This window comes from Apteryx mantelli, chromosome 5 (assembly GCF_036417845.1).
Source record: "Apteryx mantelli isolate bAptMan1 chromosome 5, bAptMan1.hap1, whole genome shotgun sequence".
NCBI lineage: Eukaryota > Metazoa > Chordata > Aves > Apterygiformes > Apterygidae > Apteryx > Apteryx mantelli.
Genome location: NC_089982.1, coordinates 37,752,376 through 37,776,435, shown reverse-complemented (window position 1 = coordinate 37,776,435; position 24,060 = coordinate 37,752,376). Strand labels below are relative to the sequence as shown.

At 38.8% G+C, this 24,060-nt stretch overlaps 1 protein-coding gene across 3 annotated transcripts in view; it reads left to right on the top strand.

Moving 5' to 3' along the window:
- Positions 1-24,060, top strand: part of FBXW7 (F-box and WD repeat domain containing 7) — a 186,778-nt gene that overhangs the window by 144,862 nt on the left and 17,856 nt on the right. For all 3 annotated transcript variants that reach the window (XM_067297819.1, XM_067297817.1, XM_067297818.1), the window contains exons 3-5: positions 9,490-9,572; positions 12,575-12,716; positions 20,125-20,259. In XM_067297819.1, the coding sequence (XP_067153920.1) occupies positions 9,490-9,572; positions 12,575-12,716; positions 20,125-20,259 (360 nt within the window). The remainder of the gene's footprint in view (positions 1-9,489; positions 9,573-12,574; positions 12,717-20,124; positions 20,260-24,060) is intronic.

Here is a 24,060-nt window from a genome sequence, read left to right as displayed (position 1 = left end):
TGTCACGGGAAATCAGTGGAACTACCTTCTAGTCACTTGTAATATTTTTATTTTCATTTATCTTAAAATTTTGGGAAGATAATGTTTTTTGTTTTTTTGTTTGTTTTCAGTGAAATAGCTAATATACAGCTCTAATGAGAGAATAGCTCTGGAGTTTTACATGACGTGTTTAAGCAATGTCAACATTATGCACCCTGCCTGTGGTTCACCTTGTCATGCTTGCTCACAGTAAAACCTCAATATTTTTGTGACCATTCTTATTTGACAGAGATTTAAGTGTGTTTTTTAATGCACGTAAGTGGCTCTGTGTGTGTAAGAATACAGCTCTCTTGGTTGGGAGGACAAAGCCTAAAACACAGTTCCTTGCCATTTCACCTAAGGCTGTAGTTTGTCGTGTGTTTAAGGCAGTTCTTTTGGGGGCTTGGGGGAAGAAAAAAAGGAAGAAAGCGGTTTTATACCTCCTGCTCTGCTGGCACAAACATCTCTGTGGCCATGCAGGGAAGGAGATGGAGAATCTAACCTGGCTGAGAACCAGCCCAGCAAAAATTGCCACCCTGGTCCAGAGCCAGGCAATGCTGCAGTGGCACCTGTGAGAGTGAGGGGAGTGCGGGAACAAATGGCCAAGGGCAGCACTGGGACAGGGACCGCTTTTTTCAGCAGCTGTGCTGGCTTAAATGCACATCGAACTATAGCTGAGAGAGTAATGCCTCTAGATGTAAATAATAGGCTTACACTCACTGCACGGGACAGTCGGGTCACAGTTCCACATACCTTTTCTCAGCAGGGTAGCTGGCTCAAGAAGTTTATGCCCTGCCTGTGTATTGCTCACTTGCCTCTGCTGGCTCAGTTGTTTGTGGGGACATGGTGGAAGATTAAACCAGTAACTTGTTCTAAAGAAGGTTAAAAATACTTCTCCTCGCCCTGTGTCTGTTCATTAATCCGGTTCTCAAAGCATTTCTACCAAGGTTTGTGCTTGCACAAGTGAGGCCAAGAGCCACACGGCGTTGGGAATGAGCAGGGGCGATCGGGGCATCTTTACTGTCCCCGTAGTAACTGGGCGTGTAACAGCCCTGGCTCTAGTCCTTGAAAATAATCTAAACATATGTTTTCAGTTCTGTGCCCAACTATCTTCAGCCAAGAAAGGGGACGAGAAATATGACCTTCAGAAGGGAGCTGTGCTCTGCTGGAGACACAGCGATACTGTATTACATTAAGCCTGTCTTTGCAGTCTGCCTGTTCTTAAAACATAACTTAAGGTTTGTTCTTAATATCTAATGCTCAAGTGTATTACTTACACTTCATGCATACATCCTTCTCAAAGCTATTTTGTGTGGCCATTAAGTAACATGCCTTTTGAATCCTATCACAATATATTTTAAATTATTTTTAAAGGCAAGTATTCAAAGGAAATGTTTTATAGGCTTTCTCTGCTACAGATGTACACCTTTGAAAAAGATATATTGTATTTAAAATGGTGTATTATAATTGAAGTTCACCCTATTCTAATTAAATCAGGATTTATTAATAAACATTAATCAGGTTTTTCAGTTGCCATTTCTGCTGTATTCCTTCCCAGTATGACAAAACTTAATTTTGTTTAACTACAGTACCTTACTTCACATGGAAATAATAATAATGTGTGGGGAAAAAAGTTTGAAACAGTCTTCAAAATGCTTTGCCAAGAAACATTATACAACTAGTAAAACAATTTAGTAATACTTATCATACTTTGTATTATGTTTTTTCCACTCCGTTTTAAGTAAGCTTTGAAGACTTTTGTACAATTTAGTGTAGTGTCTCTGTGCAGAGAGATATCTGTGTTTCTTCTTTCTCCTGCGATAAACTTCCTGTTACTTCCCCTACTTTATCCCAAACCTTAAATGCATCAATATTGCAGAAATGTGGTATTGATCAGTAGTTTGCTGATAAGTTCACATTACCGTGCAGTAAAGCAGGATTGTGTCTGACTTGTACTACATGGGGTCTTGGTCTTAAATTTCATTCTGTAACTATGTTGAGGCAAATATGTTGAAATGGACTTCTTTGAGCCTACTGCTCAATAAGTAAATTGAGCAGAAATTCCTTCATCTAAAAGTATATTCCGGGGAGCCAAGTTACACTTCCCTCTTCCTTGATAGTAGGAGCTTAATGGCTGTTGATCACAAACCAGTGCACTTAAATTCATTTCTTTAAGTCTATTCTGTCACATCTTTTTTGTAATTATATATTCTACACAAACACATGGTGACATCTATGTGATAAGTTCATGCACCTTCTAAACTGCACTCTTGAACTTTGCCTGTTATCCAAATATCACTTTCCTTTAATTGAGCCGTGTCCTAAAAACTTATCTCACCCTGCCCTCAGGTATAGAATTTACCCATAAAGTCACTCCAGCTCAGCACCTAGGATGCACACTAATAAATCTTAAATCATTGACAGCCTAAAGGTCAGTGTCTGGCCTGGGCTGAACTGGGAGATTTATACCATGAAAACACAGAATTTCCAGGATCCCAGTGGGTCACTTGTTTCATTTCATAGTGTATTCAAAAAGAAAAAGATCTCACAACAATAGCAATGCCCTTCTGTAGAGGAAAGGCTGCCCTGGATTACATTTTAAGGTGTTTAACATTTATTATAGTATGTTTTTTCTCCTCTTCTAAGACTTAGACGAGTAAGACCCTAGCCTCTGCCTTTCTCATTGACTGAATGGGGAACTTAGGCTCTTAAATGTAGGTGTGCTAAACTAAGCTGTAGTTAAATGTCTAAAGCAGATGGCAGAAGTACCCCTCTGTGGGGTCGGCTGCTTGCCTGAATGGGAGCATTTGGCAAATTAAATGAACTATGTGGTCGGATGAAGAGGTCAAATATAGAAGACAAAGCACTGACTGCTGCAGCTGCCCTAACTAGATTACAGAGCAGAAGGGAAGTGTTTAAAACCAAAGCTGGTCCAAATTTGAAGGAGGGAAAAATAACTAAGCATGACTGTCCTTCCTGGGTCTTCCTCACCATCTCCAGGTTAAACCTGATGCAGCTAAGGATTTGGCCCCACTTGATAAGGGCATTTGGTTTCCTGGATGGAAAAAAAAGCAATCCTATCAAACCACACAAAAAATCCCTCTGAAATGTTTCTAAAGGACTCAGTCTGCTTAATGTGTAAAGTACACAGAATCCGTTCTGGCACAGTCTTGAATGATGCATTTACCAATATTAATGGAGATACCATATTGCTCCACAGTTCCTCCTGCACACATTATGCTCCTAATGCACATATTTGTATGTGATGTACCAATTACGCACGTAGGCATTTTTGCATTCCAGGGTTTAAACACCAGTACTTTTAAAATGCTGACTGTCCATTACCACAGTCAGACCATGCTGTGGTCTCCTCACTCAAAAATGTGTCTCCAACCAAAAAAACAAGAATGTTGTTTCTTTGGTCTGTTGCACTGTAATCTCTGTTCTTCTGGGGATTATATAGCTCTGCGGGTGATTTGTGTAATTCATTCTAGTCTTTCATTAGAAGTAATAGACGGTCTTAATTACAGCATGCCACATGACAAACTGGTAAAGGTGCTAGAAATGTTGCCAACAGGAAAAGAATTGGACGATGCGAAATTTTATTAATTAAGAGCTGGCAGTACTGATAGGAAATAAGATTGGACTTGTGTCCACTGGAAACTATAATTTTGGTGTAGACATTTTTCCAAATGTCATGATTTGTATGCTATTTATGGTTTTAAAAACTCCTTGAAAAATTATCTTCAGCTCAAACAAAATAAAACCAACCTTTGAAATTGAGTATACGTGAAATAGGGAAAGAAACACAGCAACTTTTGATTTTTTGCTTAAAATTTTTTTATAAACTGTAGTCTGCTTCAATGTATGCTAATTTGTGATGAAGACATACTTTATACCACAAAGTAAGTTGTCTTAGAGCATATTAAGTTACTCAATAAAGATTATTGCAAATGTCAGTAAAGATATAAATGGATGCATCATCTCTGCTACTTGCTATGAGGCCCTCAAAAGCATCTAAGGAGCTGGAGTCTTATTCCTCCACTATTACCTTTCCCAGAAGGCTATAGAGTGAGGCTGTGTGTCTTGCACCACTGCTCGATTTTTCACAGTCTTGTGTCAGTTCCCCTCCACGCATGCAAAGTCTTAAATCTTTCTGATACTATTTCCTATAACTGAGAGCAGGGTGTATTCATGACACTAACCCTAGCTGAGGGGTTTTCCAAAGGTGATGGAGTGAGAGCAAGAGTGATCCCAAGGTGCTTGAGCCCCTGGGGGAGCATCTGCCTCCCCCACCAGCCGCAGAGAGCCCAGGCTAAGGTTAGGTGTTTTGGTGAAAAGCAGACACTGAGCTGGCATAGTCTTCCTGCTACCCAGACGTATGCACTATTGAACTTAACTTCAGGTAGAGAGGGTGTTTCTCTATTTGCAGAGAATTGTAAAGCTACAGAGAAAAGTATTAAATGAAGTGAGATCCCTATCCATATGCAATTTTTGTCTTCTGCTCTGAGAAAGGTAGACTGCTAGATGAAAGATAGTCACCATTAAAATGTCAAAATCTGTCACTGGTATCTGTATCTAAAATGAGAAAAAAAAAACAAAATCTTTTGTGTAGAATAAATATCTGATATACTAAGTTTTCCACTGCTAGCAAGTGATTTTTGTGGTTACCAGATGGGTGAGAGGTAAAGAGATTAGCAGTTAAGGCAGTGGGTTTTTTTATTGTTTTTTTTGTTTTTTTGTTTTACCATGAGAGAATATCTGCCAATCTTTATCAAAAGAGAAGGGATCAGCAGCAGCACTCCAAAAAAAAAAAAAAAAGTAATTTATCATTCAACTCATTGACTGCTTACGCTGAAGCACATTTTGTTCAAAAGATAAATGCAGTTATGCTGTCAGGTTACCCTTGTCCTGGGGCTGGGGGAGAGGCTGATCTGTGATGATTACTGGCTGGTGCCTGCTGTAGTGCTTGAGGAAGTAACCGTTGTCACCTGTCTGCAGGCTGGAGAAAGGGCAAGGATGGCTTGTAACATTATAGGGTACATTATGCATGCGTGTACATAAAGTGTTTTTAAATCCTCCCAGTGATAATGTTCGATGACTCCTTACTCTGATGATGGGGTATTACTTTGTTTCCTGTGATTATTTAATGCGTAGCTGCAGCCCATGTTTTTTCTTCCCCATTCGCATGTGATGTGCTAGAAAAGGAAGACAGCAATAGTCTCCTGGGACGTGTACAGCTCAGTTCTGATCTGAGGTATGAAGTCAAGTCAAGACCATTTTGTTCTCATAAAATATACAGCACTGCAGTTTCATGGATAATGGCATAAATGCCAAGATTTGATGGGCAGAACCATTTTCACTGGGAGACAGAAAAGGCTTTGAGGACTCAGTGTTGGCTTGGAGATATGTAAAACTGTAAAGAAACGGCATCTTGTGTGTCATAGTGTAGTGATTTTTGCCTTATTTGTGTTTGCTAATTACCTAGAGCACTTTGACCACTATAATTAAGTAATAATACATATGAGAATTTTTTAGGGTATTAATGAAGCTGATGGGTCCTATAGAAAGTATAGAATACTTATATATAGAAAGGGTCTCCTCCTTTGGATATGTGTAACTTCTTTACTTGTTTGTACCACTTTGGGTGATAAAGCAAGAGACGGTTTCCCCCTAAATCAACAGGCACTGACTGCACGTTTGCTCCTGCTTGTGTGCATCGGTGTGGAGGGGTGCAGAACACCTCCAGCTCTTGCCACATCTGTTGAAAATTAGAGGTGAATGCTGCATCTTCAGGTTGTGTTCTCTGCGCTGCTAAGTACTTGGGCAGAAAACTTTCCAGAAAAGAAGGGGGAAAAAAATGCAGCAGCTGGAGTCCCTGTGTGTACAGGAGAAGCTGCCTGGCTGCTGTGCTGGCTGCAGGTACCGCCTGCGAGACTCACCGCACGCTGGGAACTTCGGTGCCCTTGAGTATAGCCATAGGGGTGAACTCAACAGGAATTACTGATGTGCACGAAGCAGGAAATGACGGGGAAAGGAGCAATTACTTTCTGTGATTGTCTACTGCTTTCCTTAAGGTTTCACTGAGGCGGAGGGCCCGTCCTGCGGGAGGAGACCCGCGCTGGCCTGGCGGGGCACGATGGCCGTGCGTCAGGGCTGCTCCAGGTGCGGCGGCGAGGCTGCGCTCGGGTACAGCCGGCACGCGTTCTGCAGCTTTGCCACTGTGAATTAGTAGTGAATTCATATCTCAAAGAATATTACATAATTGTCAGATTGGGGTGTTGCAACTCCCAAAAGCTCAAAACCGGTTTATTCTGTTGTTTAGCCAACAGAGGGTATTTCAGCACCTTCCCCCCCCCCCCCCGGAAGCTGCGGCGTCTTCCACATTATTTTAAAACCGGCTGCACTTTCAAGGAGCGGTCTGCGCCCGCCGCCGTGCGACAGCGCGGCCGGGCTCGCCGGCTCTAACTGCAGTTAGCGGCACCGAGCCGGTGCGCCCCGGCGGGAGAGCGGGGAGGCGCGGAGCGCGAGCCCGACCGCCGCCGTTGGCGGGGGGAAAAGGGGAGGGGGGGTAATTAGAGCCCCCGCGCGCGCCCCCCCCCCCCGACGGCCGTTACTCGCCGCCGCGAGGAGGGGAGCGGTTAACTGCCCCTCCCCGCCTCGCGCGGCGAGTAACGGCCGTTTTCCTGCCCCCCCCCCCCGCAGTGCCGCGCGCCGCCGCCGCCGGGCGCGCTGCGGAGGCGGGCGGAGGCGGGGCGGGCGCCGGGGGAGGCGGGCGGGCGGCCGGGCCGGCGGCAGCGAGCCGGGCTTGGCGCGGGCAGCGCAGCGCAGGGCAGGGCAGGGCCGGGCGGGCAGAGCCGCCCCCGCGCCCCGGCCCCGCCAGGGTCCCGCCGCCGCCGCCGTTGCCGCGCCGCCGCCGCGCCCGAGCATGTCGGCGCGGGAGGCGGTGACCTACCTGCCGGAGACGGGGCTGTTCTGCCAACGGCTGCCCGGCCGCCGGCCGCGCGCCGCGCCGCCGCCGCGCAAGGGGAAGCGCGCCGCCGCCATGGGCTTCTACGGCGCCCTGAAGATGATCTTCTACAAAGTGAGTAGCCGCTGCGCGCCCGCGCAGGGCGGCGGGGGGGGGGAGCGCCCCCGCGCGGGGCCGGCGGCGCCAACGCGTGCGGGGCCGCGCGGCACTGCCCTGCCCTGCCCTGCCCTGCCCGGGCGGGAGCCGCAGTGCCGGGCTGCGCGGCGCCGCCGGCCGGCCGCCTCCCCCCCCGCCTCTACCGCAATCTCAATTATTTCAATAAATCAGTGCTGTCCAAAGGGCTCGCGTTTTCCTAGTGACCGGCTAAATATTCGCAGGGGTGTTGCGCTCCGCTGTTTCTGGTCTTGAGGCGCACGGATGCCGTGCTGATGCCTAAATCCGCTCGCTAGACCTCTCTGCTGTAGAGAAAGTTTTATCGCCTTCGTATGGTAAACGACATTTTCCTCCACGTATTTACTTAGCATCTTCTCAGATGCCGAAAATCTGTATGTGTCATGGACCTGATGAGAAAGTTCCCTAAAATAACTGGGGAAAAAAAACAAACAGAAAAATTGGTGAAATCATCATTAGGCAAATAAATCTAGAACTGCATATTGTTTTCCTTGCTACCGTGAATGAGTAAATTACTGTAACTGCCTACACCACTGCAGGCTCTCTACTTCTTATTTCTAATGTGTGCTTCTGAAAAACTGCATCTCCCTCTTTTGAGAACCAGAAGAGGAATATAGCTGTTGGTATGGCAATAATCTCTCAGAAAGATGAGCTGAAAATAAAAATTTTCCTGTAACAGAAAAATCGTTACTGAAAAGTCTATCATAAAATGCTGAAATAGATGCTAAAGCACATCTTATTTAGGCTTCCAGTAAATTTGCTGGCTTGCTAGTCTGGTACAGCGATAAAAGATAGCATCTATTATTTTTTGTGATGCTTACAACTGGTTTTCTGGGGGGAAGTGCAGGGGGCTCCTCTTCTTGGGCTGCGGGGAAGCAGTGGATGCATTTGTGGCGGTGCGACTGCCCATGAAGTAGCTCCAGTTTAATGTCTGTATGGTGAAATGCTCCAAGAGTGTCCCATGTGAGGCACTGGCAAGAAAACAAGGCTAGAAGGCAAGCTTTTCTGGTTGTGTTGTAGCTGTTACTGTAAAAATGAGAATAGTTACCTTAGTTATAATTCCTTTGTAACCATTAGTGAAACAAACCACAAAATCTTAAATGACTGGTTTTGAGGAAAGCTGTAAATATGAATATTTTTTAAAGTTTAAAAAAAATCAAAACAACACCAAACTATGGGCAACTTAAGCTTTAGAGGATCCTGTTTGTTTTAGGCCAGTACGTTGGTACAATAAATGGTTAAATAAATGTTATGTTCTAACACAGCACTAAAGAAGAATGAATCAGTGTTACATGCAAGATGTCAACTTTTAAACCATATATCTTAAATCTGAAATTTTGAAAAAAGGGGAAAAATAATCTAAATTGTTACGCAGGTAGTTTATGCATTTTGCACCTCACAGTTCTAAACAGCAGTAAGTATCCGTCTACTGGTTAAAGTGTTTTCTATATCACATCTACAAGGAAAAAAGAAGAACACCAACAAAAAAGCCCAGAAATTCCATTTGGCATAAATACATCTCATGGAGTCCAAAAACCTGTGGTTAAAGATTACCTAAGTATGTAGAAAGTAATCTTTATTTGCCTGACTGGATAAATATGGCTTTCACTGGTTCCCATCTCTTTGGTAATTTTTGCAGACTGGTTTCCCCTTTTAGCAGCTGCCCTGCTCATTACTTGTTTTTGATCATATCTAACTGCGGGTGACGTTCACGACTGAGATTTAGTGTTTTTCATCACCCTTTTTGTAAAAGTGTCTGTTAAGCTTTCAGTCAATTTTACTGCAGTTTTATAAATATTTGCAATATACAACTTTAAAATAAAGGGTTAGACAAAGAAATGATGTATTTGAATATTCTTTCTAGATCCTAAAATGAACATTTGGTTCAATGCAGACAGGTTAGCTAAAATTTAACCATTTCCATGAGACCGTAGAGTTAGCAATGAACCTGAACACAAAGAATTGAGGGGGTTTGGCTTCATTTTTCCCCTCTTTGGAGAGTAGAAAGAGAACAGTTTAGTAAACAAACCAACGCAGAGTTGTGCACGCTTTTTAATATTTGAAACTTGGACACAAAAGAATGTTATTCCGATAGCCTTTGGACCCCCAAGTGCCATAATACATGCGTACACCATATAAAAACATGTATCAAATATTATTTGTTGAAGACAAACTAAAACGTTGCTTTAGATTATCTTATGAATGTTAACTTTGTTGAAATTCAAAATTAAAGTAAAAGGTAAAAGTGTATTCATTTTACAGAAGTATGTACCAGTAAGGCTGGTCATGTAACTAAATCCATGTTGTTACTCTTTTCCCTCACCTTGCAGATGAAGAGAAAGTTGGACCATGGCTCTGAGGTCCGTTCTTTCTCTCTGGGAAAGAAACCCTGCAAAGTCTCTGAATACACAAGGTAATTAAATGTAGTAAGAGATCACTGAATCATAATACTTTTATATATCCCATCTTTCCAATTTCTCAGCCTGATTGATAGCTCCTCTTAAGGTTAAGCACTGTAAAGAAGAAGAGGTGGTATCAATTTTCATATGCTGCTTAGCTACTTTAAATTATGAAAACTGAAGATGAGTTTTAATGAAGTAGCCAAACTTGCGTTTCTTCTGTTGAGGTTTGTGTTTAATTCTTAATATAGTATGCTGATTTACTTAGATACTTTTAGAGGGCAGAATTCCTAGCAGTAAGTATAAAATCAGTCAAATCTTTTAAAAGAGACATAGTGATAAACCCTAAGACTGTTACAAACTGTGATCAAATGTATCACTTTGCTATGGCAACAGGAATGAGAGAATGGAAATTCATGTAGGCAGAGCAGACCATCTGATCTTAACAGGAACACACACGTACTTGTTATCCACAATATGAAATTATTAAGGGTTCTAGTCTGCTTCCTTACTACTCCTAAATGGTACCATATTGCACAAAAAACTGCAGTTATTTTGGAAGACTCCTCGCAGAGTAAAGCACTACTAAACATGAGAAATGGTGGTAGAACAGGGCTCTGGATGCACACGTTACAACTGCAGTTCTTCTACAGTTGCCATACCAATTGTTTTCTGATGTTATATTGCGTTCCATCATTTTTGAATTTGCACTGCTGTACATTTTTTCCCAGTAATATGTATCGGCCCTCCTACAAGCATTGTGCTTGCCCCCTAAAACTGGTTGGGGATGTTAGTTCTTTTGAATACATTATCGTAGTATTCAATCAGCAGTGGATTTTTTAAAAGTAATGTGTATTTTATTCCTCTTCCTTTAAGAGGTTTATAGATGATGTGTGAAAAGTTAGGATAATGTGGGAAAACAGGTTCCTTGATAGCTTTTCAGATGTGTAAATGCTGCGTTAGAGAAAAAGAGACCACGTCTTGTTGCTGAGAAGCACGTATTACAGCTTCCATGTCTCCCTCAAGTTGGTAGCTTTTCCAGATTTTTAAATTATTCTGATGGAAAAACACTCTTGTTTGGCCACAAGTTCTTCATGTGACACACAGTTCTCTGCACTTGTGTAAAAGTAAACAATTTGGAAACTAAAAAAGTATACCTTTTGTCAAGTGTATCAGTCAAATTCGAGAGTAGCATTGTATTTGGCCTTCTTCCCCAGAAATTTGACTGGCTGTTTCAGGCCAATGAAAGAATACAAAAAAAATAAAGTATGAACAAAAATTCTGTTGTTAAATCTCATGTCAAAGGAAAGAGACTTTTAGCTCCTGTTTTGAATAGCTGTTTTTGACTAAGAACTAGTTTACAGCAGAAGAAATTAAAGTGCAGCTCTTCTACTGTGGAAACTATGTATTGCTCAGATCCAGCATAAGCCAAATTTAAGAGCCTTACTTTGGAGCTTAAATGATGGGCCTTTTGCTGGACCTCTGTACAGGTGGTGAGTGAGCTGTAAAAATATATTTTATTAAAAAAAAATGCTTTCTATCATCATTACTTGGATTTTGAATCATTATCAACATAAAAAAAAGTCTTTAACATTTGATCCTATCTCTTAAACTGTTTGATTATATTTTATTTAATAATGTTTAGGCAAATGATGCAGTTCTGGTATCTCCATGTTTTATGTTCCCTAGGATCAGACACTCTTTAAAATTGACAGGTCTGATGAACTTTGTTTGCATATAACAGGTAAAGTCAGTAAACAAATGTCATTAAAAGAAGATCCTTGATCTGTGAAACAGTGTTTTTGCATCAGCTTTTGTTTCTATTATTACTCAGTAAAATTATCAATAAAGAAATAAGCCTATTCAAATCAACCTTTACTTTCCTTTACCAGTTTGTGTAAATATTAGAACATGCTGTGATTGTTTTTCAGAAGCAGGGAGAATAAAATAGTGAAATATTTATACATTATGATGAAATAAATATTAAAATGAACCTGCCTTGCATCATTTGAAGCTATTTCTGTAGCCACTGAAATGTCAGTAAAACCCCAAAGCTCATACATACTAAAAAGCTTGATTTATCATTCACGAAAGCAAAGTTTTTTTGGTGTCCCACACTGTATTCAAATTTTTCATGTTTGTGCAAACATTACCTGAGTTCCAGAGTTCCTGCTAGGAAATATAACTTTGATATCCTGTGAACAAAGTACTTTATGTAGAATAAGAGAAAACATGGCTGTATAGCTTTAAACTCCTATAACAGCATTTTAATCCTAGCTTTTTTTTAACCTCCATCCCATATGAATGAGCTGTCTCTTAACATGTCAGAGAGAAAAAATCAAACTGTAATTGAGACAGTATCTAAGGCTCCTTTCCCCATTTACCTCAACATTCCTTTTAACTCCTTCGTCACTCCATCAACATGCAAGCTTTGAAATACTGTAGAATATTTCAAAGTCCAATTCCAATTTACTAAACCACTAAAATGGTTTGATGTTAATAGTTCTTTGTCAACAAAATATATTAAGAGATAAAAATAGATTTTTTTTTCATTTGGCAGTGAAGCAGCAGTAGTGGCATTTCAGATATAGGTGAGACTCTGAACTCTGTTTTCCTACATCACCAGTCAGAAGGCACAAAGGGAGCCCGGAAGGAAAGGAAATATTCTGGAGAGAAAAGGAATATGTATACATGCATCTTTAGAGAAACCTTTCTGGCCATAAATGCAGTGGGGATTTTTTTGGTCTTGGAGGAAGATCCCCATTTCCCACCCCCAGCTGGAAGATTAGTATTGCAATGGTAGAAACACCTGAACTGATGAAAGTGTGGAAACTGACCCCTTGAATGGCCAACAGAATATTTTTCATGTTGTTGCCCTGGTAATCTCTTTACATAAAGTTGAAGACTTCATTTTAATTAATAATTGCAACTTCTATACTAGGGTTCTTTTTTTGCAATAGACTTCTAAATTTTTCTTAATGTTTTATTTGTGGCTTTAACTTTATTTGTATTACAGTACTACGGGGCTGGTGCCATGCTCTGCCACACCTACTACTTTTGGGGACCTGAGGGCAGCGAATGGCCAAGGACAGCAACGTCGCCGCATTACATCTGTGCAGCCACCTACAGGCCTCCAGGAATGGCTGAAAATGTTTCAGGTAACCAGCACTTAGAGAAATAAACTTCTGAAGGAGCTTACCTCCATGATTTAAGTAAAAGGCTGCTTCAGTAAAGGCAATCAGTCTGCTTCATATATCCCAGAATGTGTCTGTCACTGATTTCGCATACTGTTGAAAACATGAATGGTCATCAATTTTAAGGAAATACGGTTGCCCATTTCAGCTAGTTACTGTACAGATTCACAATAAATACTGTTTTCTCTGGTTTCTGAACAGAATAGCTGCTACTGTTCAGTACTTTCACATTTCCTGCAAATTCTATCCAACATGTAATGGCTGCTTCCACGGCCTCAAGCTAATGTGAGACATTTGCACTTGGAAACTAGTAAGAGTTAGAGCATGGTTTGCTTTAGTGTAGGTATAGCACTAAATTTGTTGCAAGTCTGGTGTCTTCTAAGAGAGAAAGATATAATTAACAAAAATATCTCAGATTAAAAGGAAACTCAGTGTGTATTTTTACTGATCTTTGAATCCTGAACACAATGTTAGCTGGTGAATGCATGTACAACTGAAAGGCAGGGAAAAAAGCTTTTCTGTGTCTTTCAAGCAGCCTAAATCTTATTCAGACCAAAAAAAAAAAAAAAAAAAAGTGTGAAGGACAGTGGTATGCATCACTTGAACAGGTGGGTACTGAAATCTGCATGGATGCCAATTTGATAATAACTAAGTTAATTTTGTATGCGCGAATACAAATACAGTTTTGCACAGGCCTGTGTTCCCACTGCATAAGCTGTGTTATGGAGATCTATTACAATGCAATTTTGTTATGTATTTTTAAGTAGTGGGCAGGAGTCCTCGTCATTGACTTGAAAATGAAAATATTATTTGGTGGTATCTTGAATAGTAAACTGTTGCTTCTAAAAATGTTTTCAAAAGGAATAAATCACCTGTACAGGCATTGTTTCATTTATTACTCACAGGCATTTTCAAAAATAGAATAGCAACATGGCAGACGTTATAGTGAACATAGCAGAAACATGCTTTTGGATGCACACTGCCACGTGATACAGTTGATCTCAATAAATGTCAGTTTTGAAAATTAAAATAGTAATGTAAAACTCCTTCCCTCTTTTTTTTACATATTTAAAGTCTGTTCAGAACAGTGGAAGTTTGGAATTAGATATTCTTGTATGTGTCATTCAGTTTCTTATAAGTATTCAAATTTAATTATTATGATGTATCTTTATTAAGACTGTTCATAGAAAGATGTCTTTTGTAACCCCTAAGGATCATATTTGAATGGTACTTTGTATATGTGATACTTACAGATGCTACATTGTATTTTAACATTTTGTTAATGTAAAAGGCTTTGCACTAACAAAGCTATTTTATTTGTTATCTTAGATGCCTAATGTGTATTTTCTCACATAAGATCACTAATTATCAATTGTTCCATATTTTAGAAAAGATTATGAAAGGCTGAATGTTTGAGAGAGTGGTGCGAGCGCTCTTGGCACTAAAAATGATGCTATCAGCTGTTTCGTCACAGATAGGAAAAGAAGTCTGCAAGCCCATGGAAATTTTGCCTGTAACTAGGTTGTCATTATTTTAGGCTCACAAATTTTGGTTTAGTAATGGAAAAACCATGTTCTAATAAATATATAATTAGATACTATAGGCTTTTCAAAATACTCAACTGCAGTATTAAATTCCTGAATTGTGATCTGGAGTCTTGAGAGAGGGGGCTCTTTCATAACTGGAGATCATCTAGTAGCACACAATGATTACCTCTGTCACTTAGCTTTTATTGTATTCATGAAAGAGGGAGTCCCTTATTTTAGAACGAAAAGCTTTCATAGTCATGTAGCTGCATTTCAATGTTGCATCTTCTTGACTAATGCCAAGCCATCTCACTCTCATGTGTTTATTTTCCATGTGAAATTTATTTACTAAAGAGGAAAAAAAGGGACAAGTCTTAAACAGCCAAATGATAAAAGCACAGCCTTAAAGTAAGGGGATCTAACTCTGCCCAAAAGGTTGTAATTAAATGGTACATGTAGCAGCATTCTTGCAATACAAAGTTTTTCCTATATGGAAACAGAAATAGGAGGACTTTTCTTCTTTACGTACTTTATGCCTGCTAAACCTGTTTAAAAGCACTATCTTATTTTATATGAAAATATATTTCTGAACAATTTTAAAGCTAAATTTCCAGGAGCACATTTGCTGGACATGTGTACTGTTTTCAAGGTAGAACTGTCCTTTGACATAAAGGCTGACAGTAACAAGTGATACTCAGCTATAGTTATTTAGAGGTCCCCCACCTGATCATTGGCATTCAATCATTATCCTTGGTTATTTTTTCAAATTAAAAACTGAGACTGTTCTTCAAATTCCAAGAAAGCCAAAGATGTCCCTTAAAAGTTTTTATTTATTTTAATGTTATTGCTGCTGTTACATTATCTAGTTGACCTAAGTCCAGTATTTTGAACATGACAAAAACTAATGCAGAAAGGAGAAATGACTGGAAAAGTGTTTGCATTTCCCCCTTGAAAATGCAGTTGTGTATTGATCCCAATGGAATTTCGTTTAGAACCAAAAATAGAAAAGCATTTTAATAGGTTCAAACCATTTAAATTTAAAGGCCTATTTATTTATTCTGTTTTGCAGTCACTCTTGGCTTCAGATTCTTAGGTTTTAATAGCCACTGTAAGATTTTTAAAACGGAGTGCCCAAGCTTATCTTTACAAGATTTTTTCTTTTAAAGAAACTTTATCTTATTTGGAGCAGAAAATATTTTTAAGTCACCACCAAATTCTTGCCATTAAAAAAATATCTACTTCATGCTCAACTCAGTCAGAGACAGTACTGCTTTAAATACTGAATTCTACCTTTCTGTGTTCATTCACCCTACTTCACATATGTAGTGTTGGGTTTTATTTATTTAATGTGATCAAAATTTTGAATTTTCTTGGAATAAGTTGGGTGGGTACATGATGTTGTTGAAAACTTGTTCCATGCACAGCAAGTAGAGGCAATCACTTTGAGGAGCTAGTGAACACTATTATTTTGCCTGAAATCGGAAGCATTTTTTCCTCAGTGATTTAGATAGTGCACATCTTAAGACATCATCAGCTTTAAAAAAGCCTTTTGCCACTTCTGGCTGGCAAGAGTACTATTTCCTTCTTTCACTTAAACAGTTGGCTATGCCACCTTAATTCAAATTAGTTGCTTAGGGTTCTCCAGTTCTTTCTCTTATTTGAAGGAGGCAGTAAAAATAACCAGCATTGCAGCATTTTCTACTTTGTATTCTTTCAGGATTAATTCAAGGTTCTGTTTTTTATGTGCAGCCTCTCTTCCCAGAATAGGAAGATCCACATGACAACATACTGCCTTTGGCTGCCTCCCCATTAACATTTTGGTTCAGAGCAGAAGTGTAAAAGCAAATCTCCTGATTATCTTTGCTTGTTTCATGCTCCTCCACACAGGTTCAAAGCACGTCTGGTGCAAACAGTCAGCCCTGGGGACCAGGCTGCTTAGGACAAGGTCTCAGAGATTGGTCAGTACAGGGCATACAGCAGCACCAGCTGCTCCTGAACCCCTCCTGTCCTACCAAATGACTTGCTCATGTAGACTCTCTTTGTTGCAATGAATTTTGCTTGTTTGCTGTTTTCATCCAAACCAAGATACTTTCGAGATGAAGGATGACAGGGTTCTCCATAACTAATGCAAGATTCTGCTTTCCCTTCAGGCTCAGGAAGAGCCCTTTCCGTAGGTTTCTGTAAAACAACAGACCTCCATTAACAGAATTCAGTAACAGGGAACCAAACCCTAAAATTAAGCCAGAAAAATAACATGTTTAAAGAAGGTGTCCTAAATATACCTGTAGTAGAAGAAGGATCTAATTGCTACAAACTGGAGTTAGCAGATCACAGCTGCGTGGTAGAAGAACATACGTCATGGTAGAGTAGAGGCACAGATACAGAAGGAGATGATAAGGGGATAGGTGGCATGTCAAGCAGGAATGATGAGGTGCAAGCTGTAGAAGCAGCAAGATGTTATTTAGATTAATATAAAGCTGTTTGGTATGCCTGAAAAGGAAGGAAAGATGTTTAAACATAATAGCAGTAGGGAAAATTAAGGGATAGTTTTCAAGTAGGTAGTGCCACGGTTGCAGTTACGTGCATACTGAATGATGAAACGGTATGAACCACCAAAAGGCCTGGGCTGACAAATCAAGTCTTCCCCCAGCCCCCGAGGGATTTGAAGGGATTGTTTGTGTAGGAATCTCAAATCTTTCAAAGAGCAGATCAGAAGCAGTGCTCCCTGCTGGGTTTCCAAGGGGTATGTGAATGAATCCTGGGGTTAATTTTTTCTAGAGAAACCCTTGCCCATCATAAAAGCTTTATTTTAATTTTGCATTAAAATTAAACTTAAGTTTTCAAGACCAGCAAAATTAATTATACAAATGCATTTTAAAGATATAGCATATTCCTTACAAAGATCTTCAATTCAAAGGGAATCACCTGGTAGAAATCCAAGGAATCTGGGCGCTTCACCAAGTGTCTCAGAGCTCTCTGGTCATCTCAGATGTTTGAAACTTTGCAAATTGTTTGGCACCCATGTCTTTTTTTTTCCTGTTCTTAGACATGAGTTGTTCACTGTTGTTCCTCATAAAAGCCATGCATTTATTCCTTCCCTTCTCTGTCTCTGCTCAATATGCTACATGCAATTTTTTGCAAACAGGTCAAGCTGTGGGGTCCAGAAATGCTAATTTACTGCGGGTAAAGTCATGCCTTCCTTAACAGAAACAGTTGTGTTTATCTGGCAAGACTACTGACTTCATCAAAATTTTCCATGCCAAACATCTCCCTCGGAGACCCCTTATTGACTGTAGTTGGGGGTTTGTTTGTTTAAGGGAAAGACTAAGGGGACAACAACCTAGAGAAAACATCTTTTAGCAGCTGATTACTAAAAAAGAGCCCATAGCCATTCCCTAATGATGAATGTACAGATGAAAAATGGTACTGCTTTTATTCATCAGCATCTCTTTCCCAGCATATCTTTTCTGTTCAGTTCTGTATTGTATTTTAAAAACAGAAATGCATATGTATAAGAAAGTTAGTTACAGATTAAAATAATGTACAGTGAAACATGTTCACAATTGCAACAAATGTTTGCCACAGCAAAAAAACAATGGTATTCAGGTTGAGTTACTTTAATTTAATAAATATAGCTGCTTACAAATTCAGTAGAATGACCTTGGAAATTTATATTATGAGAAAGTAACACAGGTATTATTTTCCCCTTTTTATTCTCCTAAATTCAAACACTGTTGACAGATAAGATTAAATATGCCAAACAATTGTACATAATACCAACTAAGCTTTGGGTTAATGAAACAAAAAACAATTGGAAAGTTGGTGAGATAAACAGTTCTTCTGTGCATGATTTACAGAGAACTGCTCTTTGATGCAAATGTTTCTATTGAAAGAAATTTGCAATAAAAGCTGTTTATAACAGCACCTCTGTAATTTATGCTAAGAGATTTTTTCTTTGTTTCTTTTTAACATTCTGAAATACTGGATATGAGACCCATAAATACATATCTCATATCGTGACAGTATACATACACCTATGTATATGTGAGGTGTTTTCTTGCTAGTTTACACCATCTTATCACTTGCCAACAGTGTGTGCAAAGGCCTAGGTCACAGGAACTTCCTTCTGCTCCAAGATATGTTTCTCCAGGACAGTGTGCAGATGGTATCCTTACGTATTGCTATGCACCCAGGACAACTTTTTTTTGTTTCTTTTCTTTTTTTTTTTTTAATCCTGTTAGTGATTTCAGTTACCCTGATTCATTAGATTATTTTATATCTTCCATGCACTTGCTGTAGAGCAAGAGCATGGAAGTGGTGTGAGTAGGTTCCTACATGCTGGTTGCTTTGTTGTAACTGCCCAGGTACCTGCTCATGCCATAACTAAATCAGCTTGAAGTTGCTCACACTGAACTTGATGGAATGGGGTTGTCTGAAATGTGGGGATAGGTCATCATTTGGGTAAATTACACTTTTCTTGACACTGTGAATATTTTGACATTTTAATTAGAGTGGGAGAAATAATGCAACATGATGGTCGTTCTACATCAAGTAAAGCAGGGTATTTATATGGGTTTTGTTCACCTTCGAAAATTCCATCCTCTCCTTAACTTGCCTCATTGGTCTGCAGAAACTTTATAAGACACAAATGCTGTAGGACTGTGGAGAACAGAGTTAATAATAGTCAAAATCAAATCCAGAAAACAGAAATTTACAGTGTGACCAATAAGGGTGCTGAGGAACATGGCAGAGTGGTACAGAAATCTTAATTCTAATGTGCTTTTTTTTTTTTTAATTTCGGTTAGCCTCTTACCCTAACTGTGATATAATTTATATGTGCTAATTTGCTTGTAAATGTCACTCTAGAAGACATTCAAGAATATGAATGTGAATCTGTTCTCAAAAACTGTGATGTCTCATTTTCTCTCCTAAGGCTTTATTCATGCTCTAATTCTGTTGCTAAATCAGTTAGCAGTGTCTGTTGTTTTTTCCTTTAGAAATTATTTTTTCTTTAAATTGTTTTTGCATAACAAATCAAAACCCTTTGATGAGCACAGAAGACTAAGACATGCTTGTCAGATGTGCAGTATATTCAGTTATTAATTTTTTTTTACAAATGATGCTATTAATCTGCTAAACTCTCAGATGAGTGCCTTATTAAAAATCTTAAAATTTTATAGTGCCCATTAGTGAAAATGTGAAGCAAGAAAATTACCAGTCAAAATTCCCTGTTTATTCAAGTGTAAATTGATATTTACAAAATATATGTTGGTTTACATCCAGGATTCTGAAATACAGCACTGTCACTTAGGGACATACATACAGTTGTAATAAGCAGGCAATGAGCCTTTCAGAGAAGGTGTCTTTTCTTTCCTTTACTATCATTTTATTTAAGTTTTTGGTCTGCTTGATGAAACCATTAAGGTTAAAAGTTACCATCTTACTTGAATGCACGAGAGAGAGAGAGAGAGAATACTGTTGCAACCCCTTCATTGTCAGTAATATGTGCCTAGAGTTTATCAACTAAAAAGAAGCTTGATTAATTATTATTATTAAATATTATGACCTGTTTAATTACTAATTTTTGTATGTGTGTATATAACAAATCCTTTCTTAGCTTAAGAACCAGTGTAGTAATTTTGAATATTTTGTGTTGATTAAATGTCTCATTTTTCTGTAAATAACACAAGCATTTATCTTGCTGGCTTTTTATATGTTTGTATATAGGTCTACAAGGAAACTTAACTTGTCTGTTTTACAAGCCAACAACACTTATTAATGATTAATGTAAATGAGACTAGTGTATTACACTAAACTTACGCTTTCCTTTTTTTTTTTCCTTGCAGAGCTGGAGTGGACCAGAGAAATTACTTGCTTTAGATGAACTTATTGATAGCTGTGAACCAACACAAGTAAAACACATGATGCAAGTGATAGAGCCCCAGTTTCAAAGAGACTTCATTTCCTTGCTCCCAAAAGAGGTGAGAAAAATTGGTCAACATGGGACAATGCAGTGCATCACCTGCTTCCTTTTAAATACTTCTGCGCTAATTATGGTATTCGTTTTTTGTTAACTTAGTGCTGTAAACTGATGTTAAAGAGGGCTGCAAGTTGATACACTATCCTAATATAATAACTGTAATTTCAGGTTAACATACATTTATATTTCAGTAAGCTTTCAGATACTAAGAGATGTGGATGACTCCTTTAAACAAACCCCAGTGGCTTTAAAAATACCTTTGTATCTTAATTGGGCTGACTATGCTTGTTATTTTGAGAACTAATTCTTTTAGAGCTTGCATACACAAAATTTCTTCTGGATACAAGAAGTCACTGCACATTATTCTGTAAGTATAAGCATTATTGTTTAATGCATTGTGGGTTTTTTTTTTTTTTTTGTGAATGCTGTCTTTGAGTTTATTTTAAACAACCTGAGCCCTAAAGACCCTACAAAAAAAAAAAAGTAAAACCAGAAAACCCCTTTTTTGCCAAGGATAGAGCCAAATCCTAGTTAAGCAGATACTTGCAGTATATTCTTTGACTGCAAATCAAATATGCTTTGTCAGGTTAAACAGAAACTAAGATTTAGATTTAAATGTTTGTGGTTTTTAGCGTGTGCAACTAAATGTTATTCACAGAAGAATAACAACTCTTGATATCTTCACAATTACAACATGGGAGTGGATATGAAAGCTTATAAATCTAGTTTGCTACAGTTATTAGTCCCTGACCCCAAATAATTTTGGGGGATGGGAACTGGTTTTGTTGTTTGGAGTGGGGAGGAAATTCATTTGTTTTTTCAGATCCACTGCGGTGTTGGGTTTTTCTTGTGAAAATTTTCATGAGTTTTGGTATTTGTAAGCCTTCATTTACTAACACATTTGAAATCAAGTTCTTATAAATACTCTGGTGCTAGTATTTGGTTGTTATGTTTGATATGATCTTATTAACCATGAAGAAGACTGTTTCATATCTCCATTTCTTGACATTCTTTTTGGAGATCCTATTTTTAAAATATTTAGATGTAAATCACTCTTCTTTTTATACACTATCATATCTTCAAGAATTAGGAAATGTCACTTCCCTTCGGTTTTGCTACTTAGCTTTTATTAGGGTTGGAAGCAATTCATGCTATAAGTATTAACTTAGTACACATGATATGAGAGGACTAGTTACAGAAAAATCTTCTGTGGTAGCCTTCTTCGTATATTTAGAGGACACAGAACCGGCGGGGGGGTGGAGTGCTACAATAAGACCTTGCTGCCATATTTCTAGAGAAGCTGCCCAAAGCAGCCTTAGTTCAGAAGCAGAGGAAGGAAGCAAGACTTTGTCTTGAGAACACAGAAGATATTTTGTCACTTCTGCACTTACTAAATCTGGAAATTGAATACATGTAATTAGTAGACAATAATTCATAGTTCAGTTGCCTTTGCATGATTTAGCAGCAAAACTAACACAAGTACGACTCGCAGTCTGGTTATGTTGTGACTAGTGATCATGTTATGTTATTTCAGTTTAGCAATTTCTTCACAGAAAAGGTATGCTCTTTAGCTGTAAAACTCTTTACCTTTCCTTTTTCTTGATTCCATTGTAAACTACTTGTGTTTAATTTAATTTATTTTTAGTGTTCTTTCTTGCCTGTTGAAACCAGAATATTGTCAGGTGCCTAGTTTTATGAAAGGCTGACTTCAACAGTTAAGCTGGTTTAAGAAATCATCTTTCCCTCCTCATGCCCAGTCACTGCCAGCCTGTCACTAAAATTAACTGAGTTAAACACACAAACAAAAACCCCAGCACCAATTTATCTCCGCCATCTCCTCTCCTTTTTGAAGATTATTGTTAACCCAGATTTCTTGAGTGATTCTGATTTATGGCTTTTCCTCTCCCCAGCTACTCAAACTGGGTCAAATAGGGGGCGACAAACTGAGCTGTGGGTGCAAGAAGAGGCTGGTAGGGTCAGTAATTCTGTAAACAGGCTTTCCTATCAATCAAAGCTAGTATCCTGTGAAAATGCACTCTCTGAGTTGTCTCTCTGGAGTATTGTCATATGTAATGCTGTGATTTTCCTTTAGCTTAGCAGAACGTGAAGATGATTTGGATAGGAGGGCTCTCCTTCAAAGATGTATTCAGCAATAGCAAGACAGTACTTAATACCTGAATAACCAAGCAAATGTTTGCTTTCCTTCTGAAGAAACATGCAGTCAAACAGTTAATCTAAAATGGATATTCCTGTTTTCCTACTGAGACATGAGAAATAATCATTGAAATTACCAGTTTGTGAAAACCAGGTCTAGAAACTGACCAAAGAAATTTTGTGGGTGCCATATGTATGTGAATGAAAGAGAGCATGAGAGACATCATTTGGTATTATTAACACTACAAAGGAGAGTAGTCCTAAATACAGTTGAGTTAAAGGCCAGATCTTTGCTACTGAACTTTTCTTAGGACTAGATCCATGGGCTGAGACAAAGGAACACCACCTTATTTTTTTGCACTGCTAATCCTAAAGTCAACTGTGGACTGTGTTGACCCCAATATATTTATCCATATATGGTCTAAAACAATGCTACCTGTATGTAACCTGTTTTAAAATCAGTTGGCTCACAGGTTTTAATTAACATCTTCAGCAAATGTCCGTACCTGTATAGACAGGACATATATTTAACAAAGCTTTCTGTCAGTTACAGAACATCCAGCATAGTGGAAAGGATGTATATTATGTTTGAGTTTTGCTGCATGCTAGACACTCTGATGTGAGTTAGGAAAGTCCACTTCTTAAATCATTTTGTGTATCAAGAATTAAGGACAGAAAGTCTACAAAGGCAGGTCCAGTTTCTGCTCTTGTAATAGAGATTCTCACCCCAGATCCTAAAAATTTTGACTCCAAAACTGAGTAGGGACATAATGACTATTCCTGAACTTTATAGCCAGGGATGCATAAGGGAATCTAATGTGTAACTTAGACACAGATCTCTCAAATGTGGATCCTTAAGTACTCGATGTGAGTGGCAGGTGATGATTTGCCAACAAGGTATGTGTACAATCAAAACGCAAACAGTTCTGGCATACTGAATTTTTATTTATTTCCTGCCCAGTCATTGAGTGGTCTAGATTACAAAAAGTAAATGCTTCTCATATAATAAGGTCAAAAATCTGCTGAGGTCAACAGCCTACAGTTATGACTTCCTTTCTGAATTTCAGTCTGTGCTTGTTTGAAGGGCAAATTCTATTTATATACAGTATAACTCCAGCTAAAAATAAAAAATAAAAATCCTAAACAGAAAGAGATATGTCAAACAGATGTAAAAGTGGATGATCTGATTTCCCTGACAACTTTCACATCCTAGTAGTTACTGATAGAGCCCAATATTTCAGAATGTGAATAGTTCTGTGCTTCACTTATTTATCAATATTGTTGCCTCTGCAGAGTTGTTAGCCACTGAAAGGGCTTACCTGCCACTTATATTTTTATTTTCAATAACTGGTAGATGCCTTGCTCCTGTCCAATGGAAAAACTGTAGTTATTTGTGATACCATTAAGCATATTGGTTTCTGTATTTTGGATTGTGTTTTAGATATTTCTGCCCCTGTTCAAGACTCCAACACATAGGAAGATTTACGTGGAGATTTTTTCAAGTTTTTATCAGGGTCATTATGTGGCTTAGCCCAGTCAACCAAGATCTGAATTCTTTCAATAACCTCTAATTTTATCACATGGAAAAGTCTAGCTTCACTTCATCAGTTCAGTGCTTACTAGGATTTCGCATATCTGTTTGGTAACA